Source organism: Scylla paramamosain, chromosome 11 (genome assembly GCF_035594125.1).
Source record: "Scylla paramamosain isolate STU-SP2022 chromosome 11, ASM3559412v1, whole genome shotgun sequence".
Taxonomy (NCBI): Eukaryota; Metazoa; Arthropoda; class Malacostraca; order Decapoda; family Portunidae; genus Scylla; species Scylla paramamosain.
In genome coordinates this window covers 27,673,149-27,693,761 of record NC_087161.1, presented here as the reverse complement: position 1 = coordinate 27,693,761, position 20,613 = coordinate 27,673,149, and the positions used below count along the sequence as shown (strand labels likewise).

The 20,613-nt window shown below is 49.9% G+C and overlaps 1 protein-coding gene across 1 annotated transcript; it reads left to right on the top strand.

Annotated features, from left to right (window-relative positions):
• The first annotated feature begins 6,480 nt into the window (after positions 1-6,480).
• Positions 6,481-19,029, top strand: LOC135104644 (growth arrest-specific protein 1-like). Its single transcript, XM_064012176.1, is given in 6 exon segments — positions 6,481-6,865; positions 17,376-17,700; positions 18,323-18,496; positions 18,498-18,520; positions 18,710-18,809; positions 18,811-19,029. Coding segments are annotated over 5 exon segments (723 nt in total). The 5' UTR covers positions 6,481-6,865; positions 17,376-17,493.
• Positions 19,030-20,613: the final 1,584 nt, after the last annotated feature.

Genomic DNA, 20,613 nt, shown 5'->3' with positions numbered 1-20,613 from the left:
GAGAGAGAGAGAGAGAGAGAGAGAGAGAGAGAGAGAGAGAGAGAGAGAATCTTTATATTATTGTATTATTTTATCATTATTTATTCATTATTATTATAAATAAAAATCTAAAGGTTTATCCTCTTTCTGCTTCTCTCTCTCTCTCTCTCTCTCTCTCTCTCTCTCTCTCTCTCTCTCTCTCTCTCTCTCTCTCCCTTTCCCCCTCACCTCAACCTAAGCAGCAATATACAATCAAGAATCGTGAAAAAGAGAGAGAAAAAAGACGAAAACATAGCACTGGGTCACACTGCAGACAAGGAAGACAAGCCGGGCCCAACACAATGGCAGCCGCACCCACCTGCATCTGGCTGACACCTGCCCAATACTTCACCTAGATCGGGAAATATGGCCGCCACCCACCGCGCTCTTGATACTATAAATATCAGACGTTTAACAAGAGGCTAGTAAATACTCAAACCACACACCGCGCGGCGAACTGCGAAAAAATCTTGAATTTGTGTAGCTTTCTCAGTGTGTGTGCGAGGACGACAGGGAGAATGTTCAGCATAAATGTTACTCTGAAATAATGGAACACTTAAGGAGACGAAATAGAGCACTGCAAACTGGTGTGTGTGTGTGTGTGTGTGTGTGTTTGCTTACCTAATTGTATTTTTCCAGCATTTAGTCAAGCTCGTATAATGTCCCGTCTTTTAAAGTTAATTTGCTATATTTATATTTAATTTATTTATCTTATACTAACAAAAATTTGAATATAAATAAATACATAAAGATAACATGTCCATAAATAACAGACAAAAAATGACACATGTCCATGAAAATACTAACAAAAACAACAAAACTAAAATAAAGAAATAATAATAAAAAAGAGAATTCAGATCAGATTAATTATCAAGCAAAACCTTTTTCCCTCCATGCTCTCTCTCTCTCTCTCTCTCTCTCTCTCTCTCTCTCTCTCTCTCTCTCTCTCTCTCTCTCTCTCTATCTTTTCCTGCCTTAGGCAAGGTTCGCTAGGGATTGGGTTACTTAATAATACGCGTCACTGGCGAAGGGAACACAGCCACCCTATACCGTAGAACTGGCGTGGACTGCACTGGGAGGGCAAGCAACGCGAGGGTCCGGCAAAAGAATGCACGAGGAATGTTTGGCGCCGTAAGTAAGAACAGAAGCCATTGAAGCACAGAGCGAGAGGGGTGGCACGCCCACACACACACGCACGCACACATACATACGCGCCCACACACACAAATGAGAGAGAGAGAGAGAGAGAGAGAGAGAGAGAGAGAGAGAGAGAGAGAGAGAGAGAGAGAGAGAGAGATTGTGTAAGAATAAAGACACCGTATATAACCTTCATCTCTAACTCCATCTCACGGAGCACTCACTGCCTGAAGAACGTACAGATAGATAGACACAGCACTTTTCTTTGGTCTCTCTCTCTCTCTCTCTCTCTCTCTCTCTCTCTCTCTCTCTCTCTCTCTCTCTCTCGCACGTTAGACACCGCGAAACTCGACCCGCTACACCGCAGGCACAGCATCGCACCACAAAAAGCAGTACAGGCTTCTCAAAGTGTCGGTTCAGTTCATTGCAGTTAAGGGGACACTGCCAACAAGTTCCCTGTACAGAAGAACATACGAAAATAAGGGAAGCTGCAAGAAGCCGTCAGTCAGTCCTACACGTGACAGTCCCTCTATGAAACATACATACTTGCCTATTTCTACCTATCATCCTCATCTATAAATTTGACTAATCTTCTTCTAAAAGTTTTAAGTGATTCAGCACGAACAACTTGATTACTTAGTCCACTCCATTCATCTCCCACTCTATTTGAGCTGTTCCTTCCTTTCGTTTTTAAAATCTAACTCTGTCAAGCTGAATCCATTATTTCTTGCATCGTGAAGGACTTAGCTGTCACACGAATTAAAACTATTAGTGCATACAGTAACCTCGCGTGTAGTAACCAAACAAAACCCTCAAAGCTACATAATTTCTCAGTATATTCGGAACTACCACCAGGGTAATCAGGTAAGATGTATATTTGAATTTACATTTTGATTGTCCAAGGAATGCCGTGAGGGGACTGGTTGAATATGCACTTCCCTTCTCTCAAGAAAATTCGCCTTTTGATTACTAATGTTTACTTTAATCAAATCACAGTTATCTCACGGACGATGAGTGACCGCATGGGTGACTGCATGAGAAGGTTAAGTTAGCTTTGTGCATGAAGAGTGAGGCGTGTGTGGCGCCTGTGGAGTGTGAGGCGCACAGAACACTAGACCAGGAATTACCATAGTAAGGTCCAGGTGACGCAGAATTAAGGTCATTCTGTCAGGAACACGGTGAAGTACTGTGGCACCATAATAACCTAACACTTCCTGAAACGCGACATAACAATGCAACCAACAAGAGAGGCGTCCCACTGGTGGTCACAGGTGGCACGTGGCTGCATTCCTGGCGTGGTGCAAACACCTGGCCGCTCCTCGTCACCACACCATGGTGTGCTCGCTCGCCCACCTCAACACTGGCCTAACGCTGCACATCTCTGGCTGTCAAGGTATCCATATCAAGTATTAAGATCAATCAAAATCTGCCCAATGTGAGCGAGTGTACTGTCTCACGCAGGCTAGCACCCTGAAGCACTCCGGTACGGGCTCCGCGGCTCTCTATCCTGGTCCGTATTCTTAAATGCTTTGTTTTCTCAAAAGTATTATTTTCAAGGGTCACTGACGATTAGTTAGGTTCTTATGGGTGTATTTTTCCCTATCAGTGAAGCGCTAATAGCATCCCCAGAGTCCGAATGTGATTCAGATGAGGCGCCGGTACCTCCAAGAATGATGTCCCACGGTATACACAATGGATGGTTGGTAGTTACTGAATCATCTGCCAACTGCACGCACTCGTGCGGTGTTCACAAGACCACAGGAACCTGTCCATCATTTATGTATAAATACATAAGCAACACCTACTGCTTGTGAGTACGTGACGGGGTTAAGTACACACCCTGCACTGCGCACCCTCACTGCTGCCTTTCTGCCTGTGAGGCGGTGTTGACTTGAGGCGTCAAGAGGCACGCCGGGGCCGCGGAGAGACGCGAGGCAGCTGCTAGCCCGCCACCGTCCCTCACACCCGCCACTCCCATCGGCCACTAGTGCCAGGGGCGGCCTTGTCCTGCAGCGGCCCTTGTCTGCTGATGCCAGGGTGGTCCAGCCACGCCTCATCAGTATTGCAGAAAAGGAGTGCGTGTGGCGGGGGGGATGGGGTGCTAAATTCCCTGACCACTGCAGTCGTGGCCTGCTGGGCCGCGGAGTGCCGAGGAAGGCGGTAAGACGCGAGATATACTTAAGATGCGTGCATGATATACTACAAGAAGCCAAAACAACAAATACTGTATGATAACACGGACCATGTAGTAGAGAACAATGTACTGATACACAGAGATGGACAGAGGTGGAACGAGGACTCTTCCCAGCCCGATGCCTACCTAACAAACACTTCCCGTGAGCGTGATGGCCGGCACACCTCCAGGCGCGGTGTGCATGGGCCGAGTAAGAGCAGCAGCAGTGTATCAGTGTACGACCTCCACACCGCCACCACCAACACAGCACGCACAGCATATCCCAGAGAGCATCAGTGATGGATACTGAACCCAGCAACCAAAAGCAAACGATAATAACCACCTTCCCCCCTTATCTTATACTGAAAATATTTCTTTTAGTAATATTCTATTAAGTTAAAATGATTACAGAGCCGTGAAGAGAAATCAGAGAGCTTAGCGAGGATTGACAGGTCTGTTGTTTGACATATCTTTTACTCGCAAATCTTTGTGAAGCTTTCCCGAGTCACGCCGCGTCCCGCAGCCGCGCAGAACACGAGGCGCGAGGCACGGTGGCACATTTCATCCTCTCATAACTTGCTTCCCTATCTACATCCTTCTTTTGTATATTTTTCTCCTACATTTCTATTGATTTTCCTCCCTCTCCTTTTCTTTCTTTCTTTTTTCTTCCCAATCTCCACAACACTTGCTCTCCCTTCTGTAGTCTTTTTTCTCTCCTCCTTCATGCACTTCCTTTCTCTCCTTCCCTTCATCGCGTTCCTGTGCTCGTCTTCTCATCTTACTTCATTTCCTATTATTTCTTTTTATCCCCATTCTTTTTCGTAGCATCCATTGCATTTCCTCTCTCCGTTCTTTCTGCCTTTTCCAACCACATCCTCTTATTCTCACTACATTTAATACTGGGTTTCCTTTACGTTCCCTTCGTGGACTTAACTTCCTCTGCACCTCTCTTACTCTTCCCTTTCCCTTACGATCTTGCCGCTATCTCAGTCCATTAATGAACCCATCCATCAGTCAGTTTCCCTCCCTCCATGCTGTAAAGTTAAAATTTTCCCCACGCTCCGAGTAACATCACCCTGTACATTCTCTTCGTATAATTTTCCCTGCTCCTTTGTTACGCTTCCTACAATCTTGCTGTTCTCTCAATCACTCACACAACCTATCAATCAGTTTTCCTCCCTCCATGAAGTAATGTCCCACTGCTCCCCACACTCCAAACATCCACAGCACCACCACCGTCTCGTGCTCCTCCCGCTGGGCTGAGATGACGCGTGAGGCTGGCCAGAGTGTCAGCTAGCCACACTGCCGCAGCTCCAGCAGGACATACCAAACAGGTGAGGCATAATTGAGGTGTAAGTGAGGTGTGAGAGTGGTGTAAGAGTGGCCTTTTCCTCTCCCTCCCTCTCTCTCTCTCTCTCTCTCTCTCTCTCTCTCTCTCTCTCTCTCTCTCTCTCTTCCCTCCTTTCATCTTTGCCTCCTTCCTCTCTCTATCCCTCTCTATCCTTCTCTCCCTCCCTCTCTACTCCCTCCCTCTCCGCCTCCCCCTTCCCTTCCAGTGGTTTGGTTTGGTTAGATTTGATTTGACTGAGTGAGGCTCGGTTAGGTTACGATAGGTAGGTTATGCTATCAGATTATTCATCTCTACATTTAGGTTACGTTAGGGTGATCTTCATGAAACAAACACACACACACACACACACACTCTCTCTCTCTCTCTCTCTCTCTCTCTCTCTCTCTCAAATGTGACCTTACCAAATTTTGAGCTGCCAGATTAAACCAACCGAACCGAAATGGATTAACTCATGATCCAGTGCTCGTATGTAACTGAGACACGCACATGGAGAGCTAATGACGAGAGAGAGAGAGAGAGAGAGAGAGAGAGAGAGAGAGAGAGAGAGAGAGAGAAACAAACACCACAGCATGAAAAAAATAAACAGACTCATCCATTCGTAAACAAACAACATAACATACGATAATGAGAAAAATGAGAATAATACAATGAAAAAATGAAGAGAACTGAATAACGTATTGGGCGCGATGACGTGAGTTCGTGGGTGAGGGTGAGGGTGATGAGGGAGAGGGTAGGGGAGGCTGGGAATGTGCTGGGGAGGCGGAGAGGCGGCGGGGAGAAGGATGGGGGGGAGGTGGCAAAGAGAGAGAGAGAGAGAGAGAGAGAGAGAGAGAGAGAGAGGGGGGGGGAGGTTAAGAAGGGAGAGGTCTCGGTGATGGATGACAACCTTAGCTGGTGGAGGTGGAGGTAGAGGTGGAAGAGGACTGGTGGAAGTGATGGGGGTGGTGATATGAGGTGGGGAGGCGAAGGGGGTGTGTGAGACGCCAGGAGGGAGCAGGGGTGAGGGTGCGTGGGTCGAGACAAACAGACAAACAGACAAACGCTCGCACGGGCTGGGAGGCTGATGAAGTTGTCTTGAGATGAGAGGAGGGGGTGGGGGTGGAGGGGAGGTGGTGGTTGATGGGGAGGTGGAGGGGGTGGGGACGTTGAGATGCCAGATACTCCTCTTCTTCCACCTTCAGAGCCCCATCCACCGCACCACATCCCACCCACCCACAGGACTCCAGTCGCCCATGCCGCCCCTGCCCCGCCCCCTGCTCCGCTGCCCCGCACCCCCGCCTTCCGTCACCACCCTCACAATGCTATAAAAATAACCACGAGTGAGAATCCGAATGGTAGTGATGGTGGTGTTTTTTTTTTTTTCTCCCTCCCTCTCCGTCTCCCTATTTCTCCCTCGAGGCAAATGGCAGTTCGCAGTGACCCGCCGGAACCATAACCCCGCTGTAATTCCCCGGCATTCCTAATTACAAATATTATGCGACAACAAAAGTACAGAGCAGATTCCTGGTAATGGTGGCTGTGGACGTGCTCGTGCCGCGCCGCTCCATGGCAAAAAGATAATTGCCTACCTGCAGGGGCGGGAGGGCTGGCCTGCGTGGCGGCGAGTGGCAACCTGCTTCAGATGGGAGGAGCCGCAGCCTGCCCTGAGGAGTGAGTTGCCTAAGGAGTTTCACATCAACAATTTATTTTTCACATTTTTTATCATCCTATATGTTAATCTCCCCATGAAATGGGATGGGGAAGTGGTAAGGAAGGTCCCTGCTTAGTCTCCGCCGCCTGCCTGCTGCCCCGAGCGTCCTGCAGGGCAAGGAAATCCCATCATCGTCAGGCACTTCATTAGGTCGTGGCTGCGGCGAGGGTTGCTTACAATCATCCCTCACATCTTAATCTTCTCCCGCGCCTCAGTAGCGAACATCCCAGTGTTGGCATCTGACCTTCTTGTGAATTTCCTGCGAGCGTGTCGTGTGTGTGAGGACGGCAAGGGCAGACCCGCATCCACACTGCCGGAGAAGGAGGCACAGCGTCTTCCACGAGTCGCGACAAGAGGAACAGCAACACCAGTCTTGAAACGAAACACGCCTTGACTCTCCAAACAGCATGGCACCGCATCCCTCGCTGAGCAGATAGCCGCGGCCTCATCCTTCTCTCCTCCTCTACGCCAGTGACCCGACCCACGTGAGTTGTAGGTGAGTATGTGGCACGGGCAGTGTATTCCGTAGTGTAAGTGTCGGTGTCCTCATGTCTCACAGTGAAGCGTGCCCGCAACGACCTATTACCGCCGCAGGAGTTCGTGAGTCCTCGGGTCACTCTGCTGAGGGCACATTAATCAGGGCGATGAATAATGCACCGGGTATGTAGCGAGCGAATCCTGGGAAGTTCTTCGGCCGCCCAGTCGTCTTTTTTGATCGTGTCTTCCCCTTGAGCGTGTGTGACACCCTCTCCCCTGCCCGCTAAAAACAGACGGTGCAGGGCCGCCGCCGCATGCCTTCCACACGCTGCTCCTTCGGGAATAAAGATCACCAGTAGAAACATGACCCGAACAAACGCACCAGTAGTATTTCCTGCAATCTTGATATCGCGGGCTAAGATAACGTGAGGGTGGGACTGGATAGCGTGGCCTGCGCTAAGGCGGTGCGGCGGAGCGGGGAGCGGCGCGCCACAACTCTCCCAAAAGACAGCTTAACCTTCTCCTTCGTTTGGATTGCGATAAACTCGAGGGATTAGGAAACAGTGACGGACAAGAGGGCTCTGTGTTGAGGCGGGCCGGGAGGGGACGAGGCGGGACAAGGGACGCAGGAGGGGGGAGAGGGTCGGGACCAGGCGGGGCGGGGCAGGGCAAGGCAGGGCAAGGAGGAGAGGGAGGGGAGGGCGGCCTCGCAAACAACCGCCCGTCTATCGGTCCTGAACTTAATTTTATAGACTGTAAACTTTCGGCCGCGTTAAAAACAAGTAAAACAAGAGAGATGTGTTGGCTGTTCTCTCTCTCTCTCTCTCTCTCTCTCTCTCTCTCTCTCTCTCTCTCTCTCTCTCTCTCTCTCTCTCTCTCTCTCTCTCTCTCTCTCTCTCTCTCTCTCACACACACACACACACACACACACACACACACCACACACACACACACACACACACACACACACACACCTGCACCTCCATGACACTAAACCCCGGCCACCATAAAGATTTCAGCCATAAACTCCCTTGTGTACAGGAACGTCGCTTTTGTGCCGTACGCTGCGCCGCGCGAGGAGGAAGCGGCGGCGGCGGCTGCGGCGGCGGCTGAGGAGGAGGAGAGAAGGGGAGGCGACTTAGGAGGGCAGCGCATACAGGTGTCTTAAGCCAATTTCTCGCTTGGACCTTAATCTTGAAAAATAGAGGCAGAAACTAACGGCATGAGGAGGAAAAAGGATGAGGGGGACGACGACGATCGCTAAACTGGAAGCGAAGGCCAGGGGGAGTTGCTGTCACCGCTGCCGTTTCTACTCGTAACTGATGAATACATTAATGTGTTTTGCGTGATTACCCAAGGAGAGATGCGTCCCCCGGAGCTGTGGCGGTGAATGAGGGTCGGGGGAGGGTGGGCGGGTGCTGGGGCTTAGCGTAGGGAATAAGGGAAGGCATTAGCGAGGCCAGGGGATGAGTGGAGGATTAAGGGAAGACATGGAGGAGGGGGAGAGGCGAGGCGAGGGCTGGGTACTTAGTAGGGGATGTGAGGTGAGGTGAAGGAAATAACAGGGACTGGGAATTGGAAGGGACGGAGCTAATGCAGGGGATGGAAGGGTGGAGTCTGGTAAAGAGAGAGAGAGAGAGAGAGAGAGAGAGAGAGAGAGAGAGAGAGAGAGAGAGAGAGAGAGAGAGAGAGAGATTGTTCCTTGCGCCGCTCCCGAGAAGTTATTTACAAAACGAGCTTCTCAGTTAGTCAGAACGATACAATTCCGGCGGCGTCTTGAAAAACAGTACGCGCCGCTGATTGATTTCATTCCTCTCCGTCCGTGAGCTCTACCCCGCCCAAGCAATCTGTTAGCAATAAGGACAAGGCCGCCGTATGAAGCACATTGCCCCATCTGTAAGTAAAAATACTGCATCTTCCGAATCAATAAAGATGAAACTTGCCGTGTTCATTATTGTTTAGGGATACTGATGAACTTCTAACGCGAAACTCATAATCGTCTGCTCATTACTGTGTGTCTTCTCGCTTTTTCGATGATAAAACAAGTGCGTGGCATCATCATGGCATCATCATCATCATCACCAACAGCAATAGCACTTTCAAACACTTCATGACGGTGCTGAGATTTCCTGAAACAGTTAGTACTAGGAGGGAGAGAGAGAGAGAGAGAGAGAGAGAGAGAGAGAGAGAGAGAGAGAGAGAGAGAGAGAGAGAGAGAGAGATACCTTCCTCCCACACACATCTGCATCACAGCATCCTATCAGAGCAGGATCGACAGCTCAGACAGCATCCAAACCTCCAGAGCTTCCAAGACCACGGGTATGCTGCACAGGCTGGCCACGGACACTCAACCTGTAATATTCCTCGTAACTAACATGCGTCTATGAAGTAAATATAAACAGCCTCTAATATTCCTCCCAACTAACGCGCGTCTGTGAAGAAAATATTGGTTAAAACGATAGAGTTTGGTTTTCATACTGTTCGACGAAACGAGACCGAAGCTACAGTGCGGTGGTGAATGGTGCCTATTAGGCCCGTATTCTGAAACTCTTTGCTCTCTCACCACGGCGATTTTCCAAGGCTGCAGAGATGATTAGCCGGGTTCTCGAGAGTGTTTCTCCTGTTAATAATGTAGACATCTTGTTACTGTGTCACCACAATCATAGAAACACCTTTAAAAATCCGTGTCACTTTAACTAGAGCCTTTTGAAAGTAGTGGAGATGCGGCGCAGAAGAGTTTCAGAATATGGGCCTTGGGGACGAGACAAGAGCTACAGTGTGGTGGTAGTGTATGCGTGTATGCGGCTACCATACCTAGCGATGCGACGAGACCAGAACAACAACACGGTGCTGGATGTCAGAAAGACTCTAGTTATTAGGTTATTAGTTGAGTCAATACGGAGCTTTAACATTTTCACTGCAATCGTCTCAATCGTGCAATCGTGCTTCTGGAAAAGTGTCTGAACAGGGAAATGTCTAAAAGGAGAATAGACATCAAGGGTGAAGGGTAATTATCATAGACTCAAGTGTTCAGGTTAGTGCAGTCAAGAGGAAGCGTTGAAGATCAGAAAAATTTATGGAGCGCGCCTGTAGATGGACGTGGGGTTGCATCATGCAGGAACCGCCACGTGCAGGCCTGCTGGCTTATTGTAACTCTCCGTGTATTTTGCACTCCTCGTGCAATTTGTCTAACGTCATGTAATGCAACTATTATCATAAGCTTAACATTTCACTATTTTCTTATTCTTCTCAGAGTAGAACGAACGATAAAACACTTAACATATTGGGAACTAAACCAATTATCGTCAGCCGAACACTGCATTATATTTTTCTCCCCCTTATTTTTCCTTCTGGGATTTTAAAAGTTACGAGCCGATGGATAAAAACCCGCATCCCATCTATCTGCCACTTCTTGTGCATCCCTGCGGCTCAAGGTGACTGGCGCCCACACCTTTTGACGCGTCGTATTACACCACTGCACGTCCCGTCACTAAATCGGTGCGTTCGTCAGGTGGGTGTTTCCAGCCTGGCATCTACCATTACTGAGGCGGCCGGCCAGTCCCGTGCTTCATAAAAGGTGTGGTTTACGGGGCAGTATATCGAGACTGAAGGCCGGACTGAGTGCTGAGTTGCCAGAGAGAGAGAGAGAGAGAGAGAGAGAGAGAGAGAGAGAGAGAGAGAGAGAGAGCTGGCCAGATAAGGTATTGGTTAGGATGGACGGGGAGGCGGCAGGTGGTCGGGTTCAGCAGGGCCAAGGGGTGGAGAGGACAGGGATTACTTAGGCGGGCAGGAGATGCACGGACAGGTGGCGTGTTGGGGGAGAGGCAGGAAGCGGCCGGCCCTCACACCGCCCCATACACTCACTCCTCAGGTAACAACAAAAACAGAAGCAACATGGACACTTCACTTATCGCCGTATTCTGAAACGCTTCTGCGCCGCACTTCCGCTACTTTCAAAAGCTTATCGTTGAAGTGCCGCGGGTTTTTAAGGGTGTTTTTATGATTCTAGTGACAGATTAACAAGATTTCTACAGTATTAAAAGGAGAAACACTTTTGAGAACCCGGCTAATCATCTCTGTGGCCTTTGGAGAGTAGTCATGTTGAGAGAGCAAAACGTTTCTGGATGCTGGCCTTATTCACCAAGTTAGTAATGCGGCGAAGAAAGTAGCTGCCCCGTCCTGTTATGCCTCCACATACAAACACAAACACAACACACGGCGAGACAGGATTGCTAACTTTCCATTCCTTCAAGATGGCGCCTCAAGTACTGATTTCATTACGACACGGGAGGGTTTGGGAAGCGATACGACTACGTGTGTCGGCGTGATGATAGTGATAATGATGATGATGATTAGTTGTGGTATTGTAGTAGTGGTGGTGGTGGTGGTGGTAGCAGTAGTAAAAGAATTAGAAAAATAATAAAATAAAACAAATAAATGTGTGTGTGCGTGTGTGTATTATTCCCTACCCCACACACACACACACACACACACACACACACACACACACACACACACACACACACACACACACACAATACATCAAGCTTCCACGCACACAAACACCATCAAAGGCAAGCAGGCAAGCAGGCAGGCAGGCAGGCAGGCATGGGGACGGGGAGGCAAGCTCTGTGTGTGGCCACAATATCGAGAAATTATTTGCCAGACTAATAAAACTTAAAGAAAAAAAAAAACTACCACCAGTCACAGGGAGGGATCTGAGGGCTGGGGCTGGCGGGGACGAGGGCTAGGGGGGACGGGGCTGTGGGGAACGGGGGCGGGGGAGAGGCGGGGCCCCACGTCCATCCATTCTGCGGCACATTATCAATATTGGCACGCCGCCTCTTTGCATTCGTCCGTCGCTTCTTGATAGATATGAGGGGAACTTTTTTCAAACTTTATACGAATTGATGGGTGTCTGCCGAGGGGTGGTTGCAGTGATAATCTAGAATGTAGTGGGTTTTACTTATTTATTTATTACACGCATTTATCTTGTTTCTATTTGTTTTTATTATTGTTGTTGTTTTTTGATAGGGTGGCGAGAAAAGGTGCAGCATATATTAGCCACTGTCTGTTTCCTTTTTTGGGCAGGTAAGGTCAGGTTAGGTTACTTTAATGTATGTGCGCTAAGTTCATGTCACTTTAACATAGGTTAGGTTAGGTCAGTTTGAACCATGGGCTATGACAGATTAGGTAAGGTTAAGTTAACCTGTATATTTGATTTTATTTAACCTTATTTAAGTTTTAGGGATACGACCAGATTAAATTCAGGTTAGGTTAAGTGAGTTTGGGTTAGGTTAGGTAGGGCAAAGTACATTGGATTTGTTAACTTAACGTAATCTAACCTCTATTGATTCTAGTTAACCTCATTTAAGTTTACAGGATACGACCAGATTAAGTTCGGTTAAGTGAAATGAGTTTGGATTAATTTAATTTCATGTAGGGCAAGGTACACTGAATTTGTTAACCTAACCTAACCTAGCCACCCCAAAAACATATTGTCTTGTCTTCCTGTCATGCTGAGAAAGACAATTTACCGCTGGGGTGGCGCGGCACAACAAGGCCACATGGCGCCGCACGCTGACACAAGGAGCTGCTTAGTGCTGAAGGGAAAGACCATGAAAAACACACTCGCAAAATCAAACCTTTATTTATCCTATTTTCATTGTTTATTTCGTCTATTTATTTACTTATTTAGCTTATTTGTTTTATATTTTTTACTTTCTTTGTATCTTTCAATCTTTCCTTTTTTTTTTTCTTTTTCATTCTTTTTTTGCTTTTTTTCCTTTTTTTTCCCCTTTCCCTTTTTTTTTTTTTTATATATAATTTCTTATGTGTGCTTTATTCTCGCTTCATTCTTCCCCACCCAACACAACCGCGAACACGGACACTGCGGCTGCTGCGACATAAACCCCCTTCCCTCCCTCCCCCGCCAAAAAAAAAAATAAATAAATAAATAAAACGAAAACGAAAAACTGTAGTACAAGTGACAAAGGAAGATAAATGAACGGACGAAAGACACCACGAGGCACCACCACAACACACACACACACACACACACAACTAATAGACAACACTCCTATGATTACTCCCCCCTCTCCCACTCTCTATCTCTCAAGCGGCACCTAAGGGCGAGGCGGAGGTGCGGGCGGCGGCGAGGAGCGGGAGCATGTGATAGGTGGTGGCCAGGCAATATTTCTAAGGTGTTGGCGGAGTGTGCTATCATCAGGCGGGCGGAGGGGGAGATGGCAGGCGCTGATAGCTGGCTGGCGGGGCGTGTGGGTAGCCAGTTGGGGGATGACGGGGGCGCTGACGGGGGCAATAATGCAGCGTGTTGAAGGAGAGGGGAGCTGGAGACACGTGGGGGCGGAGGAAGGGGGCAGGGCAGGTAGTGTTAGTGTCTTTGAAGGGATGAGTGTTCGTGGGTATTGGAAGGCAAGGAGGAAGGACATGGAAAGAAAGGAGACACACTAGATCGGATTCTAAAACATTTCTGATCACACCTCCACTACTTCCAAAACGCTCTAGTTGAAGTGACGCAGGTATTTAAGGGTGTTTTTTACGGTTCTAGTGACAGATTAAAAAAAATTCTATATTATTATAAGGAGAAAAACTCTTTTGAGAACCTGGCTTATCATTTCAGTGGCCTTGGAAAATAGTCGTGATGAGAGAGAGAGAGAGAGAGAGAGAGAGAGAGAGAGAGAGAGAGAGAGAGAGAGAGAGAGAGAGAGAGAGAGAGACCAAAGCGTTTCTGAGTACGGGCAGAGAGAGGATGGAAATACATTGGTGGAAAGTGAGGAAGGGAGGATACAGGAAGGAAAAAAAAAAAACAAAAAAAAAACAAATGAAAGACAGAAAGGAAAGACATAGGAAGGAGAGGAAGGAAAAAAAGACGCAGCAAGGAGAAGAGCCAGGATGGAGGAAAGGGATGATGTAGGAGAGTAAAAATGACGGGAAAAAGTTAGGTAAGAAAGAAAAGACAGACGATAAAAAAAAAGACAGGAAAACGGTAGATATAGAAACGGAATGAAAGACATAGGATAAAAGAGGGAAAGTTGAACCAAAGAGAAACTAAGAGATGAGAGATAGAAGTAGGGGACGAAAGGAAGAAGGTAGAAAAATGCAAGTGGTAGATAAGATGTATGTATGTATGTATGTATGTGGAGGGGGGGATGTTTCTAGGGAGGTGGGGAGAAGGGGGGATGTGGCTAAGGGCTGCAGGCGGGGGGTGGGCGTGGGGCGGCTGTAAGTCATCGCGGGGCGGCGCCACACCCACGGTAGGGACAGGTGCGGCCACAAGTGATAACAAGTATACTGGTTACCGGCCGAGAGAGAGAGAGAGAGAGAGAGAGAGAGAGAGAGAGAGAGAGAGAGAATGAACACCTACCTAATCAAACGTAACGCAAGATTTATACCATGTTAACACTCATTACCTTCCTCCGTCTAACCCAGGTGTGCTTATTATACCTCGCTAGCACCTTATTAACACTCCTTGCTGACAGGTGTAAGAGAATACGAGGCTGAGAGGCTGCGTGTCTGTCTCTCCCTCACTCCCTCTCCATCTCCCTCCCTCTCTCTCTCTCTCTAAGGCAATATGATAAAAAAGGAGAAAAAAAAAACGCACACACAATATTCCCGCTGCTACTTGTCCAGCTGTTCCATATACGTAAAATTCCTGGTTGGTGTGAAATCTTTTACGGTGCCTCACTCTGTCATTATCTCGTTCATGCGAATTCCGCCGGGGTATAATTTGTATTCAAGTAACAGCCCGAAGTTTTTTGCGCATTATATCAACCCGTAAAATTTGCTTATGAATTATATGTACGGTTTATCATGTTACGTTTGTTAAGGAGGCTGTTCTGGTAAAGTATGTGCGAGTTATGCCGCGGAGGAATGAATGGCTGTTGTGGTGGGATACGCCGATTGTAGGAAAAGGAAAGAAAAAGAAAGTTAAAAGTAAGGGTGTTTAAAAATATATATATTATGTTTGTTAAGGAGGTTGTTAAGGTGCAGTGCCAGTTATTCTGCAGAGGAGGGATGTGGCGTGGGAAAGAAAAGAAAGTGAAAAAAAAGTTATGGGTATTTCAAAAATACTTGCGTTGTTGAGGAGATTGTTAAGGCAAAGTACGAGTATTGTGCAGAGGAAGACTTGGTGTAGTGGAGTGTGGGGAAGACCAATCAGCGAATAAACTAAGGATGTTTCAACATGATGGACCTGATCTGGAATTCGGAACTTCCAGCTTCACTGTGTCTTCAGACAGCGGTGTGACACAGACTGCTCGGCCGAGGAAGTGATGGGATGGGGCGGCTCTCACACACTAAATATAAATCGTCCCCGAGTTTGAGGGAGAGATGACAGAGTTAAGGCGGCGGCTCGTTCATCTGGCGCTGTTAAGTGCAGTGTTGAAATCATATTCTCGCTGCCAGACGTATCGTTATCAGATCACCGCCAAATATGTCATTATCAAATAAAAAGCGACACAAGATTTACGCAAGTCAAGAATATTATGCTGATCATTAGCTGATGTATGTCCACACTGCACGGCGCCGCCAAACAGTGATCGCCGCCCGCACACCAGACCACGTCTTGCGTCATCAGACCAACCACGAGCTGTGGTAGGAAAGAGGTCTGCACGTGGCAGCCTGCACGAGGCGGCTATACGAGGGCCCCTAGACGTGGAGGCCTGCACGAGGCGGCTCCACGAGGGCGCCTGCACGTGGAGGCCTGCACAAGGCGGCCTGCACGACGCAGGGGCTCGTCCACTCAACACAAGAGGAGTGAACACTCTTAAATACAAGTTTCTTTGAGAAAAGCGTTTTGATGAACGCGATTTGCTTGAGGCAAGATTCGTCAAAGAAATCCTCGCGTATGAAAATGATCTTTGTTCACGCCGATTTAATGTCTATTGAAATAATTACATTAATGATATCATGCAAAATCTATACAGTGGTGTGTACTGCAATGATGTAGTTTTGGTGGCGCGGTGACAACATCGGCCTGTTGCCTGCCATACTTGGTTCATGTTTTGCTGCGGCGACGGAAACGCGGTTTCCTCAAGGAAATGTTCCCTGCGTGTGGTTTCCCGCACACACTGAGCCCAAGACCAGGGAGGCGAGCACCAAGGCTACGCACCCCCGACAGGTAACCAGGAAGATCACGTGGTGGGAGCAGCACACAGCGGCAAGGCAGCGCGTCACTGACCTGCCATGGCCGAGAGGACATCGCATATGATCACTGATTGTCACGCACGAACACGAAACAAACACTCACGGCGCAGTGACAATAGTGGCAGTAGCCGCGGCAGCTTCCTGGTTCGTTCAGACTCTATTTTCTCTTCCTTGGGCCGTGGTGTGAGCCGCCGTGCTGTGATCTGAGTGTTCCTGCTTGCGTGACTGGTGCGCTATGCCAATATGCACTCACAATGCCTCAATGCTACAATAGCGCAGCAATGAATACAGTCTCCGGCACCACGATGCTCTTCCTCGCCCCCACGGTGCCCAAGAAGGGGGCGGACGCCCCTTCCCGTGGCCCTTCAGCAAGACCTTCGCCTCCAGACCAGAAATATAATTGACCCCACCAGCTCGGCCTGACCTCAATGCTGCCCCCCGCCTATCCCCTACCCCCACCTCCTCCCCTGCAGCCCACCCTGCCCCTCCTCTCAACTCCCCGCATCCCCCTCCTCGCACCGGGCTGGGTCACTCGCAGCTTTCGCTCCTTAAAATAAGACAACGCCGAGGCCCCTTGGCGGCCCTCACACGAAGCGCCACCAACATCGCCACCAAAAGCAACACCGCCACTTACAGTAACACCACCACGACCCCAAACAAATATATGTCAGCGACAGCACTGCTGCCGACACCACCACCACCACCACCACCACCATGCTGCCCCTGCCACGACACAAACTGAAGTGTCGCACCGCGCCTCAGGTGCACCGATGTGACCAATTAAGTTTCCCTTCCCCGCGACCAGCGCAGCAACAATGACGCAGAAATAAAACCAGCAGCACACAATGGTGACCAGCACTGCCATTTCCTGGTGATCAGGGCACGGAAAAGTATCGTGGTGGAGACAAAAGGGAAGAAGAGACAAGGCAGCAACACAGGCCTGTGGTGCAGCGGCGACACGTCCATTCACACGCTGTTCACGCTCCGCCTCACATTCCACACGGCGGCACGTGACTGTTCCGCCTCCCTGGGCCCGCCACGCCGCGGCGCCCACCTGGACGTCCAGTGCGGGGTGTTTATCATTATGTAGCTTTAGGTTAGGCGTGTGAGAGAAAAGCCGTGACTCCCCCATCCCACCACCCCACAGGCTCCCAGCGTGGCGGCACAAGAGGGTGGTGCTCGCAACATGTAAGTGGTGGTGATGAAGTCACCAATTCTGACGTCAATATAAACTGTAACACCAAAAAATGTAAATTGTGCGTACGTGTGTGTGTGTGTGTGTGTGTGTGTGTGTGTGTGTGTGTGTGTGTGTGTGTGTGTGTGTCCACTATATAACCCCGTGTCCCTTCTTCCCTGGGCAGAGAGGCGGCATGCGGCAGGACGTGGTGGTGTGGCCTTGGGTGGTGGCGTGGGCGGCGGTGGCTAACGTGGCGGTGGGCGGCGGGGAGCAGAATACCACCACCCTCGCGGCCCACCTCCATGATGCCCACGCCCGCGGCCACGCCCATGACATGTGAGGACGCGCGCATCAAGTGTGCACTGCGGGCGGGCTGCGGTATGGCGCTGCAGAACTACATGCTGGGCTGCGCTGACCTCATCTCGGGCAAGAGCGCGGAGTGCGACCCCTACTGCAGAAACTCCCTCATCGCCCTCACCTCCACCGAGGAGGGGCACTCCCTTATGGATGTGAGTGTGTGGGGATGCGGGGGGGGGCGGTCTGGCTCTTTGTTCTGGTTTATAGGACTGGTATATGTGATAGCTTCTCTCTCTCTCTCTCTCTCTCTCTCTCTCTCTCTCTCTCTCTCTCTCTCTCTCTCTCTCTCTCTCTCTCTCTCTCTCTCTCTCTCTCTCACACATCTTCCACAGGTAATTTTCTCTTCCCCTCACAGCTTCTAAGTTGTGCTTTTTCTTTTCTTTTTCACAATCTCATTCCGTCTACGCGTTTTTTTTTTTCCCCCTAGTTCACATGTCTTCCCTCATCAAAACTTACAATGTCTTGTTTCGTTACTGTTCCTTCATTCCTCCCACAGCAAACAACCTTTCCTAACTTAGGCATCCATTAACCCAGACAGAGACATACTCACTCAGTCAATCACTCACACAATCACTCAATCACTCACTCACTAACCCACCCACTCGCTCATTAACACACTCACCCTCCCAAGTCACTCAGCCACTCACTCACCCACTCGCATTCAATATATTTCTCGCTTCCCTCTGTACTCTCGACTGTACGCATATCACATCTACCTAATCTGCTCCTTATCCACTCCTGTGTGTAACCCGCCCCTCGTGCCCCTCCCCGCAGTGTGTATGCAGCGACGACTACTGCCGGGAGAGCAAGCAGCGCGTGGAGGTGTGCCGCGTGGAGGTGCTGCGGGCCAACGCTAACTCCACGGTGGTCACCTGCAGCGTGGCCCACTGGATCTGCTCCGCCGACACCCTGTGCTCCACCGCCATCACCTACTACGACCGTTACTGCCCGCAAGATGTTCCTTGGCAAAGAGTGAGTGTTGGCCTGACCTGATCTGACCTGACCTTATATCACTAAATCTAGCCTAACCTAACCTGCCCAACTTGCGCCCCTCAATTCCTCAGGCTGCTTTCCTCACACATCACTTCCGCCTTCCCCTTCCTACCCTTTCCTCTCCCCCACACCGCGTCTCCCCGCTCAGTCCTCTCCGGCCTCCCACAGGTGTAGTTTCCGGTGCAACAACAGCCTGGGCATCCTGCAGCGCCAGGCCAAGGCGGCCAAGCTGGCCAGCTGTACGTGTGATGGCACGGAGCCCTTCGACTTGCGAGGGCATCAAGAACAACACGGCGCGGCTGTGCTTCCCCCACCAGGAAAAGGTGGCGGAGGAGGAGCAGGAGCTAGAGGAAGAGGAAGAAAGAACGAACCAGGTGGAAACGTCGGGGGACGGCGACTCACTCCCTCAGCGGCGCGGGGGGCAGCATCGGCGGGGGCACGCTGCGGGCAGCTCGTCTCCTGCTGCTGCTACTCTGCTTGCCTCCTGACGCCAGCACGGTGAGGCCAAGACTTTGCTGGCTATTATAACTAAGAGGAACAGACCACTGGGAGCGGAGGGGGGGGGAAGCCAAGCCGGTAGAAGGGCTCAGGGGGGGTTAGATAAAAGGCCGTTGGGGGAAGGGGGACACCAGTGCGAATTGATTGACTGTTTAATGTCGGCCTGAGTGGACTGTGGGGCGCTAGAGAAAAACTTCGGGGGGAGGCTGCATGGAGGGGGGGGAGCGGGGGCGGGGCACGGGATGACACGGGGCTATTCGGGGGCGCGTGGTGGGTGGCGCCGGGGCGGCGACACTATATATACGGAACTGTGTGTGCGCGTGATGGGGGGGGGAGGGGGGGGGGCGAAGTGCACAATGGCCTCTCAGTAGGGAAGATATATGCGTGTGTGTGTGTGTGTGTGTGTGTGTGTGTGTGTGTGTGTGTGTGTGTGTGTGTGTGTGTGTGTGTGTGTTGGAATGGAAGGCTGTTGGGAGAAGAGGAAGAGGGAGAAGAGAAAGAGCACGTGGTGGAAGAAGATAAATGACATGAGGTGGAGGAGGAGGAGGAGGAGGAGGAGAGGTATTGGCAGTGACAGGACATCATAATATATTTTGCCCACACACACACACACACACACACACACACACACACACACACACACAATAAATCGGAGCCAAAAACGAGCAATGCAGTGAGGGAAGATAGGAAGAGAGGAGGAGGAAGAGAAGGGAGGAAGAGAGGGAGAGAGGGAGGGAGGTAATTTCTCCCTCCCTTCCGTCCTTACCACTCGTGATAATATGTAACGCGACAGACCTCACCTGACTCTCTCTCTCTCTCTCTCTCTCCTCCTCTCTCCTCTCTCTCTCTCTCTCTCTCTCTCTCTCTCTCTCTCTCTCTCACACCTGGTCCTCATCCCTCTCATCGCTTACCTCTTCCTCCTTCCCTCCACTCCTTACCTTCCTCTCCCCTTCCCTCTCCCTCTCCCACCCCCTTCTCCCTTCTTCCCCACCCCACCCCCGCCTGGTCCCTCAGATAATTGCCTTCACAGCTTCACCTAAGAGTAATTTCCCCGCACCAGCTGTTGGGAAGGTGATGTCACGTGTGTCGGGGAGGGGAGGGGGAAGGCGGGAGGGTGACGGAAGCGGCAGGTGTTCAGTCCGGGGGAAGGGAAGGGAAGGGAAGAAGGAAGAGAAGGAAGGAGGAGAGAACTTATGAAATACTCGTACCTTTTATTTCTTCAGATATGTTTTTTTTATATATATATTTTGATAGTTGTAGTTCGATTAGTACTTCCGCTACTACTACCACTATTGTTACCTTCTACTACTACTACTACTGCTGCTACTGCTACTATTGTAACACTCACCCGACTGGTCTTCGCAGCAACACGCCTTCTCTTCCTCATTTCTCCTCCTCCTCCTTCTCTTCCTCCTCTTCACTCATGCCAAAGAACCTTCTAAGGGTCAACGCGTCTGCTGCTGCTTGTTCTTCCTTTGTGCTTCTCTGTAACAAAAAAATACACCTTAGTATTTTCTCCATGCCCCGCTGCTATGCCTCCTCCTCCTCCTCCTCCTCCTCCTCCTCCTCCTCCT